We start from the raw sequence: 24,529 nt of genomic DNA on the forward strand, positions 1-24,529 counted from the left end.
GTACCCAACAGATAGGCTCAAGCAATTTCATTTGAAAGTAGTTATCAGTATATTAAATCTCCTTATGTTTTTAGTGGTTGTTGCCATTACTAGTCTCTTGCTTTAAAAAAGAAGAGGAAGAATATGAAATTAGCTTACCCTCTTCTCAAGAAGTTTGCTTCTTTCAGTCAGAGATTCCATCACACTCTTCCCACATTCCAAACAGTTGGCAACTTTGCCTCACTTCAGGAGCTTGCATACTCTACTTTCTAGGTGTCTTAGCCAAAAAGAAAATCAGTGCTTACTGCCCTTTATTAGGTGTGATCTAACCCACAAAATCACTGGCTGTGCACTAACTCACAGACTGGATTTGTGCAGCTCAGGGAGGAGCGTTTATTCCTTTCCCATGGTACAGAAAGGAGGATGGTTAGATAATAACCACAATAAATATCTCGGTTATGAAGAGTACACACATTGTGGAAACTATCATTAGGTACAGTACAAGTAGTGATGAGTAGTTATGACTTATCAAAGAAAAACCCACACTTACAAATTTATAAATCAATCAAAGAAAGATGTGTACTAAGTGCTGCATTTTGCAGCTTATGAGTTTCCCTCTTAGGATTTAAAAAAAAAAAAAAAAGTATCCAAAAATTGCCCTGTATTCAATGTGCCTTTAACTCAGTGACAGCCAAAAAACAGTAAACTAGCATAAAGTCATAAGGAAATTCATACTCTCTCATGATGTCAGTGGTATATGCAGGCTCACGAACAAAATTAAGTTTCAGCTGGAAATGGTGGCTCATACCTGTAATCCCAGCACTTTGGGAGACCAAGGCAGGAGGATCAGTTGAGTCCAGGAGTTTGAGACCATCCTGGGCAACATGATGAAACCCCATCTCTACAAAAAAAATACAATAATTAGCTGGGCATGGTGGTGCATGTCTCTAGTCCAAACTATTCAGGAGGCTCAGGTGGAAGGATACCTTGAGCCCAGTAGATCGAGGCTGCAGTGAGCCAAGATTCCACCACTGCACTCCAGCCTGAGTGACATGGGTGAGACCCTATCTCAAAAATAATAATAATAATTTTTCTGCTAGAAGATCACTTGTTCATGTGTACTAAAGATAACAAAATTTTTCTTTTTTAAAAAATGTCTTAAGTGGGATGTGTCTTACTTATGTACCTGCATATCTTAAAGAGAGTGAACAAGATCTTCCTAGGCCCACAATTGATTCTCTTCTGTCATATTTTCTTGGACTTCATTTCCCAAATGTTACATCGGCTCATTGGTGTGCTCCCCAGCTCAGTATTCGGTTTCTGCCTGCTACCAAAAATACTTGGCAAGATAGCACAGTAATACACCTCCGTAGTATCTGAAAGACGAGGGATATAATCTCATCCTTCCTAATTTTCTGAGAAAATTCTGTGGGCTCTTCTTATTTAAGACCTAGCACGTTAATTAGTAAAAGAAAATAGGAAGCTGGTAAGCAACTTCAGCAAAGTCTCAGGATACAAAATCAACGTGCAAAAATCAGAAACATTCCTTTACACCAACAATAGACAAGTGAGAGCCAAATCATGAGTGAACTCCCATTCACAATTGCTACAAAGAGAATAAAATACCTGGAAATACAACTTACAAGGGCTTTGGAGGAACTCTTCAAGGAGAACTACAAACCACTGCCTAAGGAAATAAGAGAGGATATAAACAAATGGCAAAACATTCCATATTCATGGATAGGAAGAACCAATATTGTAGAAATGGCCATACTGCCCAAAGTAATTTATAGATTCAATGCTATTCCCATCAACTACCACTGACATTCTTCACAGAATTAGAAAAAGCTACTTTAAATTTCATATGGTATCAAAGAAGACCCCATATAGCCAAGACAATCCTAAGCAAAAAGAACAAAGCTGGAGGCATCATGTTACCTGACTTCAAACTATACTACAAGGCTACAGTAACCAAAACAGCATGGTACTGGTACCAAAACAGACATATAGACCAATGGAACAGAACAGAGACCTCAGAAATAACACCACACATCTACAACCTTCTGATCTTCAACAAACCTCACAAAAAGAAGCGATGGGGAAAAGATATCCTATTCAATAGATGGTGCTGTGAAAACTGGCTAGCCATATTTAGAAAACTGAAACTGGATCCCTTCCTTACACTTTATACAAAAATTAACTCAAGATGGATTAAAGACTTAAATGTAAAACCCAAAACCATAAAAACCCTAGAAGAAAACCTAGGCAATACCATTCAGGACATAGGCATGGGCAAAGACTTCATGATGAAAACATCAAAAGCAATTGCAACAAAAGCCAAAATTCACAAATGGGATGTAATTAAACTAAAGAGCTTCTGCACAGCAAAAGAAACTATCAGAGTGAACAGGCAACCTACAGAATGGGAGAAAATTTTTGCAATCTACCCGTCTGACAAAGGTCTAATATCCAGAATTTATAAGGAATATAAACAAATTTACCAGAAAAAAAAAACAAACAACTTCATCAAAAAGTGGGCAAAGGATATGAACAGATAATTCTCAAAAGAAGACATTTACATGGCCAACAAACATATGAAAAAAAGCTCAACATCACTGATCATAGAGAAATGCAAATCAAAACCACAATGAGATACTATCTCACGCCAGTCAGAATGGCTATTATTAAAAGGCAAGAAACAATAGATGCTCGTGAGGCTGTGGAGAAATAGGAACACTTTTACACTGTTGGTTCGAATGTAAATTAGTTCAACCATTGTGGAAGACAGTATGGCAATTCCTCAAGGATCTAGAACCAGAAATACCATTTGACCCAGCAATCCCATTACTGGGTATGTACCCAAAGGAATATAAATCATTCTACTATAAAGACATATGCACATGTATGTTCATTGCTGCACTATTTACAATAGCAAAGACTTGGAACCAACCCAAATGCCTATCAATGATAGACTGGATAAAGAAAGCGTGGTACATATACACCATGGAATACTATGCAGCCATAAAAAAGGAATGAGATAATGTCCTTTACAGGGACATGGATGAAGCTGGAAGCCGTTATCCTCAGCAAACTAACACAGAAACAGAAAACCAAACACCGATTGTTCTCACTCATAAATGGGAGTTGAATAATGAGAACACATGGACACAGGGAGGGGAACAACACACACCAGGGCCTGTTTGGAGGGTGGGGGGCGAGGGGAGGGAACTTAGAGGATGGGTCAATAGGTGCAGCAAACCACTATGGCACACGTATATCTATGTACCAAACCTGCACATTCTGCACATGTATCTCAGAACTGAAAGTAAAATAGAAAATAAATAAAAAATAAAACACTTAGCATGAAAATAAATTAATTAAATAGGGAGTAAAAGAAATCTAAATATATTGTTGCACTTACAACAGTTTTTTCCTCTTTATTTATTTAATAGAGGCAGGGTCTTGCTATGTTGCTCAGGCTGGCCTCAAACTCTCTGGGTTCAAGAAATCCTCCAGCCTCAGCCTCCCAAAGTTCTGGGATTACAGGTGTAAGACACCGTGCTCAGCCTGTCATACATTTTAACTTTGGAATGAAATTTAAATTTCCATTTAAACATAGATGTTTCTGAAATCATGGGAATTTACAAAACAAAATAACAAGTCACTCTTGTAAAGAGATGAGAAACTGCTCAATTTTTCTATATCACTGTCTCCACCCTTTGCCTGGGATAAGAGGAGGTGGCCCAGCTTTTTCCACACTGAGCAGAGGTGACCTGCCTCTCTCTAATGAACTGTGCTTTATGCCTGTTTTGTTCCTAAGAGAAGCGTTTGGATAGAGTAGAATTAAAGTTTGATTTAAGAGAGCCTTCCTGAAGGGTATAGTGGCTCATGCCTGTAATCCCAGCACTTTGGGAGGCCAAGACAAGAGGATTGCTTAAGCCCAGGAGTTCAAGACCAGCCAGGGCAACATAGGGGGATTCCCCATCTCTACAAAAATAAAAATAAAAATTAGCTGAGCATGGCAGTACACAGTTGTAGTCCCAGGTAGCCACTCAGGAGGTTGAGGTGGGAGGATCACTTGAGCCTGCAAGGTGGAGGCTGCAGTGAGCTATCATTGTACCACTATACTCACCTGGGCAACATAGCAAGACCCTATCTCTACAAAAAATAAAAATAAAAATTAGCTGTGTATGGTGGCACACATCTGTAGTCCTAGCTACTCAGGAGGCTGAGGTGGGAAGATTGCTTGAGCCCAGGAGTTTGAGGCTGCAGTGAACAATTACTACACCACTGCACTCCAGCCTGGGCAACAGAGCAAGACCTAATCTCTAAAAAAATGAAAAAGACCCCTCCTTCCAACAACGTTAAACCACTAGAGATGTTTCATACTCCGTACAATTTTTTCTCTCTTTCTGTTCACAATACATTGGGACTTATAGGCGGAGTAGGAGTCAATGGGAGCGATGGTAAGAAAGTCAACAGAGGGCTGGAGGAACAATACCAACAGCTAGGATTCCCTACTCCCAGATTTGCTAACAAGCATTGATTTGCTCCCAATATACAACACAATCTGAGTGAAGATCATTGAAAATCTAGGATCTTTTGGTCTAAAGTTGGAATCGTGGAAGGCATTTTCTCAACCTTGTTCATATCTCTTTCCTTTGCAGGGCAACAGGCTTTGGCTTCTTAAATGCGCTATGCAAGGCAGCAGCCGTCTTGGGAAACTTAATATTCGGCTCTCTGGTCAGCATCACCAAATCAATCCCCATCCTGCTGGCTTCTACCGTGCTCGTGTGTGGAGGACTCGTTGGGCTGCGCCTGCCTGACACACGAACCCAGGTTCTGATGTAATGGGAAAAAAGCCATCCTTCCTGCGTTTCTTCCTCCTGCCCTGGGTCAATTCTCCTTCCTGACTCAAGGCTTCAGAGTTTTCCTATATAGAAAGGTGATCAAGTATCAGAACATAAACACTTGCTGTGACTTAAAATTTAGAAGCATATCATCTTGCCCCTTTGTGATTTTGCACAGGTTTTGTTTGTTTGTTTGTTTTGTTTTAATGCATTATTATCTTTCCAAACTGTGATGCTACTGCCTCTCGCAAATCAGTGGAAGCATTTCTAAAATGCCCTCGGCAGCCAGGCTTCCCTGGGGTTGTGCTTCTTGAAAGTTTAGAAGCTAAGAAGGCTGGGCTGGTGTAAGAAATAGATCCTGCTCCTAATTTAACATTAACAGGAAATATAAGTCGGCACATTATTGCATTTGTGCTGAGAAGAGGGATTCTTTTTTTTTTTTTTTTTTTTTTTTCTGACACAGTGATATTTCCTGTTTACTTAGAAAAGGACACCCAGTAATTCTTGCTGTTATAGCAGAGCCTTTCAAAGAAAACCATGTGGTACCAAACAGGGCTGGGTGGGGCTCTTTGGGGCAAGACAATTAAGGTGACTCTGCTGACAAGAAAAATAAAAGCTCTGCAATTAGCAGCAAAAATCTGAGTGAGCTGCATAAGCAAGATTTCTGTCAGAAAGCCCAATTAAACCTCTGAAGAGTGTGAGGAAAAAGGACTGTAACAGTATCTGTGATTGTGGCACGTGGTTCAGAATGTTTGAAAATCAGAGATCGGAGAGAGAGCTTCTGCCTCCATTTACCACCCCCACTCCTTCAGCTGCCCTTGGTCTTGCCAGACAGCAGATTCAAGGAAAGAAAGCTGCTTCTTAAAAACTGTCTGCCTACCTGATTCGGCCACTTACCCACACTGTCTCTAGTCTAGAGATTGCCAGTGGATACCTAAATTGTAAATTGCAAATTAGGAAGAAATTCACACCTAGAGCCATTTGGAAATACAAAATGGTGCCTCTTTCTGGTACCTCTTTTCTGTGGGACTGGCCCGCCAGGACCCCCACCTCACCTGCCCCGCAGTTGACATTCAGCTTCCCAGCTGGCATCACCAAAGAGGGTTTGTCCCTCTGGCTTCCCCAGGGCTGGCCCACTGCTCAGTGCGCTCCTAGCTCGCTGTAAAATCACAGCCTGCCCGCACTCCTGAGGGGCCTTCTCACAGACAGACCATCTCCTGTGGTTGTTTGGCTGCTCATTTTACCTCTGGAATCTGCCTGGGCTTGGAAGAAAGAGGTCAGCCAGGACATTCCCACGGGCCCGCTGTCAGCTACATGACCTTCTCGCCTCTCGGGCTCCCCTTCCCCCAGGCTCGTCCTTTTTACACATCTTCTTTGAAATCTGAACCTTCCTTGTAGACTTGCAGCCAATCACCAGAAGCCAGGAATAAATCCCATATTTAAACAATATTCCTTTTTTAACTGCCTCGTTAGAGGTTTCTTCTTGTTACTTATTATAGGCATTTTCAGGCAAGCCATAGCTTGGGGCCCCCAGGAAGGGAAAGCTTTTGTTTCTACTAATCATTATATTCAGAGATGTCCTAACTCCCCTGAGGCCCCCCTGCCTCCCCCTCCCCTTCCTAATGATCCCTCCTAGAGCTCAGACTAAGTGAAAAGCTTCTTTCATTAACATAAGCCATTAATCGACTTTCCCTTGAAGCAATTCAGGTCTGCAGAGGGGGGCAGACTGGTATTGGGGGCAGTGGGAAGAGGGTGGTTCCCTGGGGATCTGTGATCAGGGCTAGAACATCAGGAAAACCTGAACCAAAAACTGCAAAGGTGGCAGGAAGAAGAAAAATCACTGAAGGCTAGACAAGATGCATTTGAAAGATACCAACAGCGCAGGGAAAGAAACCACTTTCTCTCACCTCTGCCTCCCATCATTTTATTGGAGAACAAAGACAGCAGTCAAACAACCCAAGAAAGTACCCTGTATGTTTTTCTTCTTCCACATGTACTCATTTTCCCACCTATCCATTCCTGATTTGTCTTCTTAAAAAAGATATTTGGGGACCTGAGTAGATCTTTTAGTTGAATGCAGCATGTGCAGAGATAACTGCAAAAGCCAGGAGTGCATCTCCATCAACCCATCAAAAGAAAAATAGAAATGCATGTGGACATCATTATCTCTAGTCCTCTGTGATAGTTCACTTTGCTTACTAGACTACCTTTACTTTTTAAAATGTCTCTGCCGGGCGCGGTGGCTCAAGCCTGTAATCCCAGCACTTTGGGAGGCCGAGACGGGCGGATCACGAGGTCAGGAGATCGAGACCATCCTGGCTAACACAGTGAAACCCCGTCTCTACTAAAAATACAAAAACTTAGCCGGGCGAGGTGGCAGGCGCCTGTAGTCCTAGCTACTCGGGAGGCTGAGGCAGGAGAATGGCGTGAACCCGGGAGGCGGAGCTTGCAGTGAGCTGAGATCCGGCCACTGCACTCCAGCCTGGGTGACAGAGCGAGACTCCGTCTCAAAAAAATAAAATAAAATAAAATAAAATAAAATGTCTCTAATGTCTGCTCTGGGGTCTAAATGCATAAAACATCTCCCAAGCTGCAGAGCACAGTTATTCGGAATTTTATTTGAACACTGGGTTGAGTCAGCACAGGATAAACCAGCAAAACCTTACTTCTTGAGACCTCCCATCCATGTCCCCTGCAGAAGGACTGTTCTTGGTCTACTTGCTACCTAATCCAAGCATCCTTGGTGGCCTAAGAGGGATGTTTTCTAATCTCCTGGACAGTCTGTGGTCACAAACCTTCTTGGTCACCACCTCTCCCACCTTTTATGCACTCTTCCCTGCCTCCTTGAGATTGTTCACCACCTTGATTTTCTAAGTGAGCTCAAATCATTTCCAAAGTATGTGGTGTGGCCTGTCTAGCTTGCTCTGGATTTAGCTGGAGATTAAGAAACAGCCAGGATATTAAACAGAAAGTCTCAGCTGTATCAGTGTAGCAGGCTGCTGGCACCCAAACCTGCAACTGGCATCTCATTTCATCTACAGTAGAAGGAAAATGAAAATTTGCGCAAAAATGAAAGCCGAGGAAATAGTCCACTTGCTCCTATATTTTTACCGCCTTTTCTAACTAAAATTTCCCTATTGCTCTTTGGAATCAATCCAGAATGCTCCCAAGTCCCATTATTATCACAGAATCTTCTCAGTAGGGAAAATCAAACAACTGCTTCAAACTGTCAATTCTGTATGTACCACATTCTATCCCAGGTATTGGGTCTTAAGGCACCCAACTCACATTCAGTCCTGCTGCCTGAATCATCTCACACCAGAGTACAAACCTGGGAGACGCAATAGGTGGGTCCTAGCCTGACCTTCACCACTGAGCAGTACAGGGACCCAGATATTGCTGGGGAGACTGTAAGTCCTTGAACATCTCTGGTTCTCACTTTCCCCATGCACAAAGTAAAGGATTGGGACTAATCTGCTCTCCACTCTCCAGCATTCTAGAAGACAGTAATGAAAATAGCTTCATGTCATCTGCCTTCTTATACTAAACTCATCCTTTTTTTTTTTTTTTTTTTTTTAATTTGATGGAGTTTTGCTCTGTTGCCCAGGCTGGAGTGCAGTGGTAGGACCTCTGCAACTCTGCCTCCCGGGTTCAAGCGATTCTCCCACCTCAGCCTCCCAAGTAGCTGGGACCACATGCATGCGCCACCACGCCCAGCTAATTTTTGTATGTTTTAGTAGAGATGGGGTTTCACCATGTTGGTCAGGCTGGTCTCGAACTCCTGACCTCAAGTGATCGGCCCGCCTCAGCCTCCCAAAGTGCTGGGATTACAGTCATGAGCCACTGGCGGCCTCAACTCATTTTTACAAGCACTAAATAGGTTTAGTTTATAAACTGAAAAAATAGGAAATAGACAAGCATAAAAAGAGTGTAGGAAGTTGTTTGGGAAGCCCACGTGGAATAGGCCAGAAAGCACAGTCCCCATGCTGTCTGCCCTGCCAGCATCTCAGCATCCTGAGTAGTATCTCAGGTTTGACAAGTTACCATTGCCCAGACAGGAAAGGGCCCCGCCCTGCCAGATAAACACACTTAGGTTAGAAGACTCTATAATTGCAATATTACCTGACAGCTCTCCTGACTGTTTATTCCATTATTTTCTTGAAACATGGCCTTAAGTATTATACGTAGGCTTTCAGAAACAGTTTTTCAGTGATTTTACCTATATTGGCAAATAGACAAATCTCACCAAATCAGAGTTCAGGTTTTCACCAAAAACTGCTTAGTTATCTTTCAAGATACCTTAAGAGATCAAAGGGGAGGTGGGAAAAGAAATGTAGTGACAGAAGGGAGAGTTCAAGATACCATTGATAAGGTTCCAACAAAGAGATTAGGACACAGCAGAGACTTTCTAAATGCCGGGATCATTTCCAAAGCAGTCCAGGGGAATACCTTCTGATTCCCTCTGCCAATCAATAGATAGAATATGGTATTCTCTAATTTTTTTCTGTTTGATGTCAAAATGGCCTTTACCTCTTTCTTCAATAATACACCTTATCTGTTCAAGCACTAAAGGCTCTGGAACCAGGAATGTCTGAATTTGGCCTTCACCTGGTACCATAGAGAGATAACTGGCATATAGTGTTAAGGGGGCATATTGGCTATATGTTAGGTTTTCTTTAATCCCCACATCGTGCCAAACTTTGTCCAGTTACTAAACCTAAAAACACCAGTCATATTGCAACAGCAGAAAGAAATCTGCACAGTGGGAAACTCCGAAGTGGACTATACGTTTCTTACAGTTTTTGTTTCTGCTCAGCAAAGTATGTGTTTTAAGTAAAGCTTCTCTTGTAATGTGTAATGTAGACAAAAAAAAAAAAAAAACTGTTAATATATCCAGGATGTATTGCGTGTCCCTTCATTGTTTCAGGTATGGCATAACAGTTCTCCGTGTGATGTTCTTTTGCTCTAAATGTTGATCATTCCTCTTGTCACCTGTCTCTCACCAACCAGTCACAGAGCCATTGCCAGGGCTCCCTTCAGTTTTTCTTAAACCATACCTAAACGCAGTTTAGTAATCCCAGGACTTTGAGTTACAAGAATACAGTTTATGGGTCTGTTTCAGCTCTTACTTAAGGCTAGCATGGTTGGGCAGGGAAAGAGCTGAGCCGAGTCTTCACTGATCTCTTGTCATTTCATATGATTATCCAGTCAATGCTTATTGAGCACCTCCCATGGGATAGGTATGAGACACTGTGCTGTGTGCAATAGTTACGGCTTTGGAGGACTTAAATGAGGGCGAGGAAAACAGAATGAGAGAAAGCACCCTCACACTGACCCCCGTTACATATGAACTCTCCCCGCCCCCCCGACCACATAAATACAAAGTGTTATTTTTCCACCTTTAAAATAAATAATAGCCTTCAGCAGGCAGTGCAGGAACTATTTGGTCATTGGAATTACCTTTGATGAGAGGAGAAAGCTCCTTGATTACCTGGTTTTTGTTGGAGAGACTATTAACTAGTTCTTGGAAAATGAGAAAAATGAAACCACACATAAGCTGTTCCCTTACATGATCTCAGCAGGATATTGCACTAAGATATCACTCAAGGAAAAGAATCAGGAGCAGAGATAGCCCCATCTTTCTAGAGCATTTTTCTTTTTCTTTTTCTTTTTTTGGGCGGGGGTGGTGGTGGACAGTCTTGTTCTGTTACCTAGACTGGAATGCAGTGGCGCAATCTCGGCTCAATGCAACTTCCGCCTCCCAGGTTCAAGCAATTCTCCTGCCTCAGCCTCCCAAGTAGCTGGGATTACAGGTGCACGCCACTATATCCGGCTAATTTTTTGTATTTTTAGTAGAGATGGGGTTTCACCATGTTGGCCAGGCTGGTCTCCAACTCCTGACGTCAAGTGATCTACCCACCTTGGCTTCCCAAAGTGCTGGGATTACAGGCGTGAGCCACTGCACCTGGCCTAAAGTCCCGCTTTCTTCTGAGGTTTTCTTTTCACGGCGTGAAACCAGAGACAAGAGCTAGGGAGTCTGTTCCCCCGCGAATAGCGTTGGGGTTTTCTCTTGAGAGCCAAGTCAGCAAAGCCTGCAGCTGCTGCCACTCCCCTGGCCTGTGCCTCCCAGGGTGTTTCCTTTCTGATTTTGAAGATTTGTGGGTGAGTCAACTATCTTTACAGACATCCTAAAGCAGCTTCCCTCCTCTCTACCCTCAGCAGATAAGCCATCCAGAAAACAGGTTCTGACAGCCAGTAGCAGGGGCATTTTCGGGTTTCAGTTTAAAACTGGTGCATGTCGTTGCAAGTGTCTTGAAGTTGCAAAGGGTGTTTGGGGTTCTGGGGCCTGCAGGGGGCACAGCAGAAAGATGGTAGTTGTCAGTGACCCTCTACCCTCCTCTGAGAGCCCCATTGCCACTTTTCCCCACCAGTTCTCTCCTTACCTCCTCAGGGCAGTGCCCACTCATTTCCTTTATTTCCCTTTTGGTTTTTTGTTTGTTTGTTTGTTTTCCTTTTCTCCTCTGGTTGACAACCTCTTAATTCCAGCAGTATACAAAAGCAAGGCCAAGCTTTCCTGGGGCACTCGGGATGAAAGGCCCATCCATGCCTGTTGTGGAGGCGTAGAAGATGGAGAAGGTGGAGAACAGGAGTGGGTGCAGGGGGATTGTGAATGTGAGGCTGCTGGCTTTCGGCACAGCTCCCTATGTGGGGCTAGATTTCCAAATGCTTTTCAGTGCTTGTGCCCTGATAGGATGGGCACAGCTGGCATGGAATCAGAGCGGCCCGTATCCGGAGCAGAAGTCTGAGAGCTCAGCATTCGATCCCTGAAAGACCAGGAGGTTCCCACCTGGGTTCTTGAGATTCATTGACTAGTGGAGGTGGATGGTACTCTCCATGTTTGCAGAAGGTCCCCCACTTGGTGCTGAAGGCTAGGTGCCTTCCAGTCAGGTCTGAATTCTGAAATTGCAGAGGTTGTCCACTCTCTGCCTACTCTACCACGTTCATGCTCCCCTTAGATCCAAAAGCGTCCAGGACTAGGAGCAGAAAGCAGCTTTCAGCCCTTTGTTCAGACTCAGGGGGTAATCTACCCCAGCAGCAGGGGTGCAAAGTCCAGAACAGCTTTGCAGTGCCTGGGGTGTGACCAGGCAGCCTGCTCACAGTGGCTGGAGTATCTAAAGCTACTGATGAGCTGGAACAGCTTTGAACCAGTTCATCAGAACTGATGGTTAAAGTTTCAGGACTTTTGAGAGTCAGTTGAGAAACATAGCTATTACTAAAAAATTAAATAAGGTTAGATAAATGATAGCTAAAAACAAAGGCAATATAGATTCAAAGCTCATCACTTTCTACTTATTTTACTACATTTTACCAGTATCTGTGCCCATGAGGTAATATATGCCTATTATGTCTGTATGGTAGAAATACTATACACAGGTATACTACTACACACAACTTCCCAAGTCAATTCCTAAGCATGAATTGACCCTTCAAAAAATAAGCACTTTTTTAATGTCCTTAGGTATAGAGAAAACCGGTTTCTCCAATTCAAGCTTATTTGAATTGTTTCTGTATACTTGATAGTATATTTGTAGTTTAAGATCATCTATAGTGGTGGTATTTATACCATGGAAAGCAACAAAGCCATGCAAATCTGACTCCTCCTAATCCCCAAGACAGTTGTGAAACATTTACCAGCATACCACCATCTCAAGCCCTAAAGAATGCTTGACCTCCCACCGCATAGACCCAGGCCACACCACATTGAGTTTCATAGGTTTATGGGTCAGCATTGGCCCTAAGTCCAAGGAAGGGGAAAGACTTAGCAAGCTCAACCTCATGTGATTCACAAAGGGCTTCTTTCTGCATTTGTATTGACTCAGAATAGGACCCAGTACAGAGAACCCACTGTTTTCTATGGGTGTTATTCGTTCAGGAAGAATGTACGGTAAAATTGGCTATTTCATGCTATGCAAACAAAATGAAACTAGTTTGAAGTTGCAAAGTGTCTCCCCTCTTGCGCCCACATAGTCATCCAAGAAGGAAACTCCGTCCTTGCCTTGACATTCACCAGACCTGCCTAGAGAGAACTTGACAAATTGGCCTAACTTCATTTCCGCTGCTATTGTTATATATTTACTTTACTGAATCTGTGTCCTAAGTCAGTCAGAAGAAAAAAGAAATGTCCTTTTTTAATATACACTTTCTTAGCATCCATGCAGTTATGTATCCTCACCCTGATCCAGGAACATATTGAACAGATCATCTGTCTTTTGTTAATATCTAGATACACTAACATCCTAGAAGAGTTTTCTCTTTCAGATGAACTTCCATTTTGAACATATGCTAAACGTACAATCCACTGTCTTTTGTAATGAAATCTTGGCAATGGTCCTGTCGGTTTTGGTGTTTGGGTTGTTTGGCTTTGTTTTCTTTTTTTGTTCTTTCTGTTTTTAATGCTGTGTCAGATCTCCTGCTGTGAATGTTCCAGTTACTCCTATTGTACTGTATATATGTGTGCTGCATGTGTGAACCCCAGCAAATTCTGTTTCAGGTTTTGGAGTTTTCATCTTAAGTACAGCTGGTCCTGTTGTGAACTCATCTTTCTAGTATGCTCCTCTGTGTCTGATTTCCAATTGCCAAAATGTTTGACCAAGTGTGTTTTCACAAATATCCCGAGATAGCCATGTGTATCCTTGTGAAAGGGCATGCTCCATGTGGGATGGCTCCTGTAGAGCATAAATCTATCAAACTTGGAATTGTGTATACATTTATATGCTGGATAACTAACATTCATGTAACAGCTGCAAAGATATTTAGTGTATATCAGATTAATAAAAGAGCATTTTTTTTTTGCTCCATTATATTCAAATAAAGATTGCTGTGTGACTGGCTTCCCTTCTAAGCATGAATTGACCCTTCAAAAAATAAGCACTTTTTTAATGTCCTTAGGTATAGAGAAAACCTGTTTCTCCAATTCAGGCTTATTTGAATTGTTTCTGTGGGCTGGTGTCATGGATATTGATGTGTTGTTGATCTTACATGAATATTTTCCAATTGTTAGCCAGGACCAGTGAGAAGAAAATGTTTGTAGGGGAGTTTGTGGCAAAGCAGATGCTTGTGTTCTTTTGCCCTAGAGTAGGAATAGCAAACAGATTTTTATTTGGCATATTAAATCCACTTGATTGGTAGTAGCTGCTTGGAACAGTGGTTTAAGAAGAGTGAGAAAAAGTGCTATGCTTTATGGAATTCACATTGGAGGCAGAAACACAGACTTAAATGCCACATATTTGCTATCCCCAAAAGAGTCCCCATGACTGCATTTAACAGAAGACACAAGTGTCTCCACTAACAAAGTGGATGGGGCCATGCCAAGGTTGGTTCTGATGTGGCTTGATAACATCATTGGAGACCCAGATTCTTTCCGTCTTTTAGATCAGCCATCCTCAGTATACTGGCTTTTGTCCCCCTATGGGCATGAGATGGTGGCTGCAACTCTAAGCATTACATCTTCACACACCTAAGGGCCAGAAGAAGTCCCTCTTTTTGACCCCTTTTTAAGATCAAGGAGAGGCCGGGCGCGGTGGCTCACGCCTGTAATCCCAGCACTTTGGGAGGCCGAGGCGGGTGGATCACAAGGTCAGGAGATCGAGACCATGGTGAAACCCCGTCTCTACTAAAAATAGAAAAAATTAGCCGGGCGCAGTGGCGGGCGCCTGTAGTCCCAGCTACTCGGGAGGCTGAGGCAGGAGAATGGCGTGAACCTGGGAGGCGGAGCTTGCAGTGAGCCGAGATTGCGCCACTGCACTCCAGCCTGGGCGACAGAGCAAGACTCCGTCTCAAAAAAAAAAAAAAAAGATCAAGGAGAACATTTTCAGAATCCTCCAGCAGACTCCCCCTGTGTCTCATTGGCTGGATTTGCATCATCTGCCTACTCCTAAACCAATCACGAGCAAGAGGAACTTAATTACCATAACTGGCTTAGACTAATCAAGATTCACCTCTCCCCCTATAGCTCTAAGGGGCCCAGTCTTTCCTGAAGCACATGGCTCCTGACTGCCTGAACAAAAGGGGGGGTTTGTAAGCAAGGAAAAAGGCAGGTAACTGCTGGGTAGGCAAGCAACAGTGGGCTGTGTCTGAGCTCTAGAACCTGCTGTCTAATATGATAGCCACATGTAGCTATTTATATTTAAACTTAACTAAAACCAAGAATTCAGTTCCTTAGTTACACTTAGCCACACTTCAGATGCTTGATTGCCACATGTGACCAGAAGCTACCATACTGAACACTGAAAATATAGAATATCCCATCATCACTAAAAGTGCTATTGGCTAGTGCTATCCTACTAGTTGTGCATTCACACCCCTCTGCAGCTGTTCCTTCTCTTGGAACCAGCCCTCACTTCTTCCAGGTTCTCTCCCCCAGCTAGATCCTCCTTCTTTGCTGTAGCAACTTCTTTCCCCCTTTTCTAATACCCAGCCCATCACTCTATATAGGTCTTAACTCTTTGTCCAGCTTCCCACTCCTCCAGATGTAGGCCCTATTCCTTATTTAGGAAAAGCTACAGTCACACATTTTCCTTTCTTTCCTGCTTCATGATCAGGCTCTTGAATGAGGGAGAAAAGAAAAGTCCACAGGCTTCAAAACCCCTAGTATACCAGGGATGATAGCAGGTACAGGAATTCACCAGAGGATGCTGGGGTGCAGATAACTTTGACAAAACTCATTGCAAGTTCTGAAGGAAACAACAGGCCTGGCCTGGACCAGTGGCTCCAAAGCCCCCAAAGTGAAATTCCTAATCATCAGTGTGTTAAAACAAGGCAACATAAGTCTTGAGGTATAACTTTTCCTGCTTGTTGATATCTGATGCAATGAAGTTGCTATCATTATCTACATTGCTTGCTAGGACTGCCATAACAAAATATCACAGACTGGGTGGCTATGAAACCAAATTTCTCTTCTTGCAGATCTGGAGACCCGAAGTCCAAGATCCGAGTGTCAGGCAGGGTTGGGTTCTTCTGAGGCCTCTCTCCTTGGCTTGTGCATGGCCATCTTCTCTCTGTGTCTTCAGACAGTCTTCCCTCTTTACATATCCGTGTCCTAATTTCCTTTTCTCATAAGGACACCAGTCATGCTGGATTAGGAGGTAGTCCAACCCCATCCAGTACCTACACTAATGACCTCTTTTCAACTCGACTACCTCCTTAAAGACCTTATCTCCAAACTTAATCACATTCTGAGGCACTGGGGGTTGGGACTTCAACATAAGAGTTTGGGGAGAAGAAAATTCAGCCCATAGCATTATCCCAAATGCTACCTATTTGATTGTGTATGTATACTGTATATTGTGTATAGAAGTTTGCTGTGTGTATATTGTGTATAGAAGGGGATGGAATGTGCCTATGGTCTGGTGAGTGGGTAGCATGGGCTGTGTGCATGCGTTCACACCTGTGCATGCTATTCATTCAGAGGGGATGATAAAGACAGGCTGAGGAACAAGGGTCCTACACTCATAAGCCAGAAACAGATAATTGTGGAGGAGACCCTAGGGCAGCCTGGCCAGGCTACTCTGGGAACTGTGGTTATTTGCCTCCTTCTGTCTCTCCATTTATTAGAAATCCAGATGAAAACATGCTCTCTCTGCACAGTAATTAAAAAAAAAAATCCTGGAGTCAATAGGCACATCCTTCTTCTCCCTACACCACAGCCTCTAAACAAAGCAGCCTTCTCTGTGAGCCTGTCCCCAGGGAAGCTTCCTCCAGGACAGTGACCAGCTTGAGCCCTGGTGGCTCCAAGGGGAATGAGGGACAGCAGCATTCCTGGAGCTTGGATAAGAACATGCCACCTACTACTACTGCAATCCCTTTGTTCAGTGGGGAGAGCAAATGCATCATCCTCTCCTGTAATTTACAGTCCAGACACCAGGTGGAGAAATGAAAACCACAAAAGGAGACACATTCTTGAAGGAAAGCCAGGCTCCTGCCCTGCAGCCACTGGAACTCCCTGGGGCCAGAAGGAAGTAGATTGGGTAGTCTGGGTCACAGAGGACAGGGTAAGCTCCAACCTTGACTCCAAGTGCACCAGCAGCCACCTGCCTTCAGCCATATTTCTGCCTCCCCTACTCCAGAGCCCTCGGGCAGGCTGCACAGAGAGCATGTGAAGCAGCTCCACTGCCTAACATCTGCTTCCTCACCTTCAAGGTGGCACCAAAAATACCCTTTGGACTGAGATTTCCAAGGAAACTGCATCAGCAAATTCAGGTTTGGGTGGGGCTATAAGGAAGGCAATACATTACAAAGGGCTAAGTGATGTATAAGTTGCCCCACTCCTCTTTTGCTCTTTGCAAACATTGGGCGTATCCCACCCCCACTGCAGTCTGCTGCTGCTGACCCTCCTGAGGGGCTTTGCTGTGTTATTTCCCCATCTTCAGTCAGCCTCCCACCTTCAGTAGAGGATATCCACAGTATTTTCTTTTCTTTTTTTTTTGAGACCAGAGTCTCGCTCTGTCACCCAAGCTGGAGTGCAAAGGCACGATCTTGGCTCACTGCAACCTCCACCTCCTGCCTCCTGGGTTCAAGCAATTCTCCCACCTCAGCCTCCCAAGTAGCTGGGATTACAGGCACCTGCCATTATGCCCGGCTAATTTTTGTATTTTTGTAGAGATGGGGTTTCACCATGTTGACTAGGCTGGTTTTGAACTCCTGACCTCAGGTGATCCAACCGCCGTGGCCTCCCAAAGTGCTCAGATTACAGGAGTGAGCCACTGCCCCCGGCTTACAGTACTTTCTAAAGTACACTCAGGCTTCTGCACACCTCACAATCCCATTTCTCTTTCCAAACTGAGGACTGGAACCTTCAGAGGCAGACACTGTCTCACCATTGCTAAGAGCATGAGTTCGAGCAGGGTCACCTCAAGGTGTGGGAAGAAGGGTCCTGTTTAAGAAAAATAATACAAAATTACAAACACAAAATTAATGTAAGAGTAACTAGAATGAAAAAAGAGGTCCTCACAATTTGCACATTTTAAAAAACTGATGAATTCACAAATTTTAACAAAATCCAGAAAAATAACAATCCTTTTTATTAACTGCCTGACACATTTCTGTAAATCATTTTTCTATATTTTTTGAGTGCATCTTCTTTGATTGCCTCTTCATCTTCATATGGCAACAGTTTTGTGATATCATTGCCTATACAGAGAATAGACAAAAACTGGTTGTGATTAGTAATAGTTGTTTCTCTGTTTTTTTAAAGATGTCTTGTTTCTCCTCCACTTCCCACATACTCTCTGTGCTACCACATTCAGTTTTGCAGTCCAGCATCTGGCTTTGTCAGAGGCGTTTGAACCAGAGCAACTCCATCTTGAAAAGGGGCTGGGTAAAATGAGGCTGAGACCTATTGGGCTGCATTCCCAGGAGGTTAGGCATACTAAGTCACAGGATGAGATAGGAGGCTGACAGAAGATACAGGTCATCAAGACCTTGCTGATAAAATAGGTTGCGGTAAAGTAGCTGGCCGAAACCCACCAAAACCAAGATGGTGAGGGAAGTGACCTCTGGTCATCCTCACTGCTCATTATACACTAATTATAATTCATTAGCAGTTAGAAAGACACTCCCTCCAGTGCCCTGACAGTTTATAAATGCGATGACAATATCAAGAAGTTACCCTATATGGTCTAAAAGGGGGAGGAACCCTCAGTTACAGGAATTGTCCACTCCTTTCCCAGAAAAGTAATGAATAATCCACTCCTTGTTTAGCATATAATTAAGAAATAACGATACGTATCCTTAGTCCAGCAGCCCAAACTGCTGCTCTTCCTATGGAGTAGTCATTCTTTTATTCCTTTAATTTCTTAATAAACTTGTTTTCACTTTACTGCATGGACTCGCCCCTAATTCTTTCTTGTGTGAGGTCCAAGAACACTCTCTTGGGGTCTGATTGGGACCCCTTTCTGGCAACAGCTCTGTACACCACAGCACACAGGCATGTGGGCACAGTGGGCAGCAGGATGTTCCTGGGAACCATCCTGCAGCAGGACAGCTTAACAATAACTTAACAATCTCAGAAGGGACTGCAAAACACGCTAATATATCCCACCAACTCAAACTGAAGATATCCCAACTCAGATTCCTCTTAGCCTATCCGCAAAATGCCCAGCTCCACCCAACACTGGAGGAAATTTGAGGAAAGCAAGGCAGAGTGGAAAGAAACAGCAGCTTTTAGCTGAGTAAGGAAACAAACCACTAAGTTTGCAAATTTTCTAGTTTTGCAAATTTTTTTAATTGTTTATTTATTGATTATTATTTTTCATAGAGACGAGTTCTTGATATGTTGCCCAAGCTGGTCTCGAACTCCTAGGCTCCAGCGATCCTCCTGCCTCAGACTTCCAAAGTACTGGGATTATAGTCATGAGTCACTGCACCAGGCCTAGTTTTACAACAAAAAAAATTTTTTTTTTTGAGGTGGAGTTTCACTCTTGTTACCCAGACTGGAGTGCACTAGTGCAATCTCAGCTCTCTGCCTCCTCCACCTCCCAGGTTCCACCAATTCTCCTGCCTCAGCCTCCCAAGTAGCTGGGATTTCAAGTGCCCACCACCACGCCCGGCTAATTTTTATATTTTTAGTAGAGATGGGTTTTCACCATGTTGGCCAGGCTTGTCTCAAACTCCTGACCTCAGATGATCCACCCACCTCGGCCTCCTAAAGTGCTGTGATTAAAGGTGTGAGCCACCGCGCCCAGCCACAAATTTTTAAAAAGCATATGACCTGCCACACATGGTGGCTCACACCCGTAATCCCAAAACTCTGGGGGGCCAAGGCAGGCGGATTTCTTGAGCCCAGGAGTTCAAGACCAGCCTGAGCAGCATCCATCTCTACAAGAAAAATGAAACAAAACAACAACAACAAAAACACATATGACCATGTGAACACATTGCTAGGATCCACTTAGCACCTGGGAAGGGACTCATGCAAATGGGGGTCCCAGGGCTTAAGTCTCATTAGCTTCATAGTAAACATTTCTCTGAGCTTTAGAGTCAGACAATATGGGTTTGAGTCCTGGGTTGGCTACTTAGCAGTGACGTGATGCATTGAGAAAGCAAAAATTAGTTTTTCTAAGCATTCATTTCTGCAACTGTGAATTAGAAATGATGATAGTTTGTATTTCACCGGGGTTTATAAGGATTGAGAAAATGTATATAAAAGGTTTAGCAATGTGCCTGATGCACAAATTCTCATTAAATCATAGCCACTGTGATTAGCACTACTGGCTCACATCTGCTCCTGGAGGCAGATCTGCACCTCCTTTCACTATGAGGATATTGAGATGCAGTGATCATGGGAGCCAGATCCCCTTGGGGTGCTGAAATGGGGTGGTGGGGAGAGGGTGGAACCCTGACATTGCCTAACTCTCACAAGACTTTTTGCAGGACTGAATTATTCCTAGTCTGTTATCATAGGCATGCATAGCAGGTACCCGGGCCTGTGGTGACCCTGGCAGCAACTCCAAGTGACTTACCCACATCCCCCAAACCCTGCTGTGATTCTTCTTCCCACAAAAGCAGCCTGCACAGGGCCCTTCTCAGTGCACAGATGTCCAGCTCCATGGGAGGGCCTCTGGCAACTAGAAAGAGGAGGAAGGAGAGAAGGAAGGGGAAGTGGTCATGCACATGCTGGGACCTTACCAACTCCCACAGGCCGTGAGTACACAGCACAGAGCCTGGCAGACCTGGCGCAACTCATCAGGGCTGCCTTTCCCCTGCTACCCAAGGCTTTGCTATTCATCCTGCTAGATCAGAGAAGCTACAGACACAGAATGTTTGTCCAAGGCTCTGAGTCTTTTCCAGGTGGAGCCTCAGCAAATCACACCGGGAGAAGGAGTCCTGCTTCCTTAGGACTAAAAAGAAGACCAAAGAGCAACTGTTCACAGCAGGCCAAGTTTACAAAACAGTGGTGGAGAAAATGAATACTTTACGAGGATGAACGCAAGGCCATGTGAAGTGAACTCTGTACACACAGGAAGGTACCACAGGAAGCCAACAGTGACATGTGTGGAGCCCAGCACTGCGCCAGGCCCCCCAGAGCACACTCTGGACGTGGTAAAGGTGGAGCAGCACTGCCAGGAGTTGGGAGCTCAGTCTCTAGACTTATGCAGACCTGAGCTTATACCTGAGTTCTCCACTTGTAAGCTGTGTGGCCCAGGATGAGTTCATTAACCTCTCTGGGTCTCAATTCCTCATCTGTAAAACAAGGATACTTATTTGGGATATTCTTCTTTGAAAGGATTGAATAATATAATCCAAGTTCTTGAAACACACATTCAATCTTTTATTGCATATATTTAATGTGTACAACATGGTGTGTTGGTATACATAGAACACATTCTCTGTCTCTCTCTCTCTCTTTTTTTTTTTTTTTAAATAATGATGGGGATCTTGCTGTTTCCCAGGCTGGTCTCAAACTCCTGACCCCAAGCAATCCTCCTGCCTCAACCTCACAAAATGCTGGGATTGTAGACGTGAGCCACCACACCTGCCCGCATTCTCTTAATGATGTATTTTGACACACAGAAGTTCCTAATTGTAATGTAGTCTAAGCTATCAACCTCTCCATTTAGGTCAGTGCTTTGATTTCTGTCTACTTCAGGGTCAGGAAGATATTCTCCTCACCTAGCAGCTTTATTGTTTTTCATTTCACGTTTAGATCTACATTCAGCTGGAATTCATTTTTGTGTATCTTTAGTAGTCATCAGAAGATCAAAAGGCATCAAAGGCAAGCCTCTGAGTTATAAAAGATATTGACAATTGGAATCACCAAGAAAGGTATTTTATTCAGACAAGATGAATAAAGATGATTCTACAAATCAATACAAAAAAGACATACAACCAAATAGAAAAAGAGCAAAGACTTAAACATAAACTTCACCCAAAAAAAATCCAGAAGATTATGGCCATTTAACATATGAAAAAAGTGCTCAGTTTCATTAGTCATGAGGGAATGAAAATAAAACCTTGGTACAATGCCACTAGCGACTCCCCTAAATGGCTAAAATTTAAAAGACTGATAATACCATGTGCTGGCAAGGAGTGCTCACCAAGGAACTCCCACTGCTGAGAAGGGGGGCAAATTGGTCTGACCACGTTGGAAACATGGTTAGAAATACCTGCTAAAGCTGCATAATTCCTCTTGGTATACACTCAATAGAAAGGTTTGCATATGTGCACCAAGAGACATGTACAACAAGGTTTGTAGCAGCCAGTGCCAAATACAGGACATCATAGAAAAATGCTGCCTTTCAGGTGGATCACTTGAGCCCAGGAGTTCAAGACCAGTGTAGGCAACATGGTGAAACCCCATCTCTACAAAAATTATGAAAATTAACTAGGCATAGTGGCACATTCCTCTAGTCCCAGCTACTCAGGAGGCTGAGGTGGAGGGATTGATTGAGCCCTGGAGACTGAGGTTACAGTGAGCCGTGATCACATCACCGCACTCTAGCCTGGGCAACAGAGCAAGACCGTCTCAAACAACAACAGCAACAACAAACGCTGCCTTCATCAGGTTACCATAGACTCACCCATTATCATTCAACCCCTGCCCCCTGCCCATCTTCTTTCTGGCATTCACACATCCGCCTGAATTATATATTCTTACTTCTCCCTGTTTTCCGTCATTTTTATGATTCCTTCTAAAGTGCATTTTATCTCAGCTTCCTGAATAAGTATGATTTTAAGTACCAAGATTACTAAATAAATTCAGAGAAAGCAGCTTGCCCTTGATTTGTTACAAAAGAAATACAACTCTATGGGAGACAGACATTCTCTTTTTCCAGACTTCCTTATAATATAATGGTTACCATTGATTGAGCTCCATCTATGAGACTTAGTGCTTTACAGACATTATTTGTATTAATTTATTTAAAAATGATTTTAGGCTGGGTGCGGTGGCTCACGCCTGTAATTCCAGCATTTTGTGAGGCTGAGACGGGCGGATCACGAGGTCAGGAATTTGAGATCAGCCTGACCAACATGGAGAAACCCCATCTCTACTAAAAGTACAAAAATTAAAAAAGGCGTGGTGGTGCGTGCCTGTAATCCCAGCTATTTGGGAGGCTGAGGTAGGAGAATCGCTTGAACCTGGGAGGCGGAGGTTGTTGTGAGCTGAGATTACGCCACTGCACTCCAGCCTGGGCAACAAGAGTGAAACTCCATCTCAAAATAAATAAATAAATAAATTTTTAAAAATTCTTTTATGACATATTTGTATTTTAAATATTTAATTAAATTAAAAATGAACTATTTATGATACATTTGTTTCTTAAGTAACTCAGAATAAACTATTTTGTTATAGTTATTTCATAGCCATGTGGGTATATTATTATCCTCATTGCATAGATGAGGAAACTGAGACTCAGGGAAGTTAAATGACTTGTCCCAAAATGCACAGCTAGTCAGTGACAGGCACAATTCAACCCTAGGTTGTTCAATCTTATTCTAACGTACACAATCTTAACTACTAAGCTACCATACTTGCATATTCAGGACTAACCCAGCGTAAATGTTACATCCTTGATATTCTCTCTTTTGCCTTTTTATGCAACAGGGAAAGGCAAGCTCTAAAAGTAGAAGGGAGTGTCAGCATTCTGGTATTTAGAATGAATTCGTTGAAGGGTAAGGAAGTTTACCACGTGCCAGTTCTCAACTAGGCACCAACAAATAATGGCTTAGAAAAATAGGTTTAGTCCCTGCCCTCACAGAGTTTCCACCTAGAAGACTCTCCAAACAGGCAAATAAGCATTCATTTAGGACACTTATTCAATAATATTATTGATCAGTCACTATGTGCCTGGCACTGTGCTGGGTGCTGGAGACAGGCAAGGTGGACAAGACAGACTGAGATTCTCCTCTACCAGCTTACAGTCTGCTGGGGAGACAGACAAGTAAATAGGCAAGGACAATATGACATGTATTATTATGGCAGAAGTTCTGACATTGTCAGGGCTCCTAGAAGTAGGCCCCGACAGGAGGGTTAGGGAAGGCTCCCTGGAGGAGGAACACCACCCTTTTCTGCTCATACTCTTGGAGTGAGGCCAAGAGACTGCTGAGCTGTCTTGACTTGTCCAGGCTGTCAGAGTGATTTCCAAAGTACTCTTTCATCTGTTGGCCAACTCAATGGTAATAGCTAACAATTACAGAGCATTTAATATGAGCCAGGTACTACTCTAGTGCTTTACAAAACATTTCTCATTTCATCCTCCCAGGAACCCTAGCTGGGAGCATTTCTGTTTACAGAAGAACCTGAAGCACAGTGAGAGTAAGTCACCCACCCAACATCACACAGCTAGTCAAGGGAAGAGCCTAGCTTGGCACCCAGGCAGAAGGCTCCAGCATCTGCACCCCTCCATCACCCTCAACTGCCTCTCTGTGTAGAAAGCCCCAAAATACCAAATGCATGAATCCACTCCTCAGAGCTATAGTTGCTCAGAGGTCATTTTTGTTCACAATAAGCATAGGGACATAGCCAGACCTGTGCTGGTAAGTATTTAACAACCATCTCCCCAGATGTGCAGCATTTGCAGATTTCCTTGGTGTAATTACTCCCACCATGGTTAATTTCAAGCTACCAGTGTGATGTCTCTGAATGTGGAGTTGGGAGAAGTGCAATCCTATCATTCTATAGTATTTCCACCATACAGACACAA

At 43.4% G+C, this 24,529-nt stretch overlaps 1 protein-coding gene across 2 annotated transcripts in view; it reads left to right on the plus strand.

The window, feature by feature from the left end:
* Positions 1 to 24,529, plus strand: part of SV2C (synaptic vesicle glycoprotein 2C) — a 272,270-nt gene that overhangs the window by 239,239 nt on the left and 8,502 nt on the right. The window contains exon 13 of one of the 2 annotated variants that reach the window (XM_025388313.1): positions 4,647 to 4,873. The exons of the other annotated variant lie outside the window; for it this stretch is intronic. Coding sequence (XP_025244098.1) covers positions 4,647 to 4,830 — 184 coding nt within the window. The 3' untranslated portion in view covers positions 4,831 to 4,873. Of the gene's footprint in view, positions 1 to 4,646; positions 4,874 to 24,529 lie in introns of those variants that run through there. 2 annotated transcript variants of the gene reach the window in all.

The sequence above is a fragment of the Theropithecus gelada genome, chromosome 6 (assembly GCF_003255815.1).
Source record: "Theropithecus gelada isolate Dixy chromosome 6, Tgel_1.0, whole genome shotgun sequence".
NCBI lineage: Eukaryota > Metazoa > Chordata > Mammalia > Primates > Cercopithecidae > Theropithecus > Theropithecus gelada.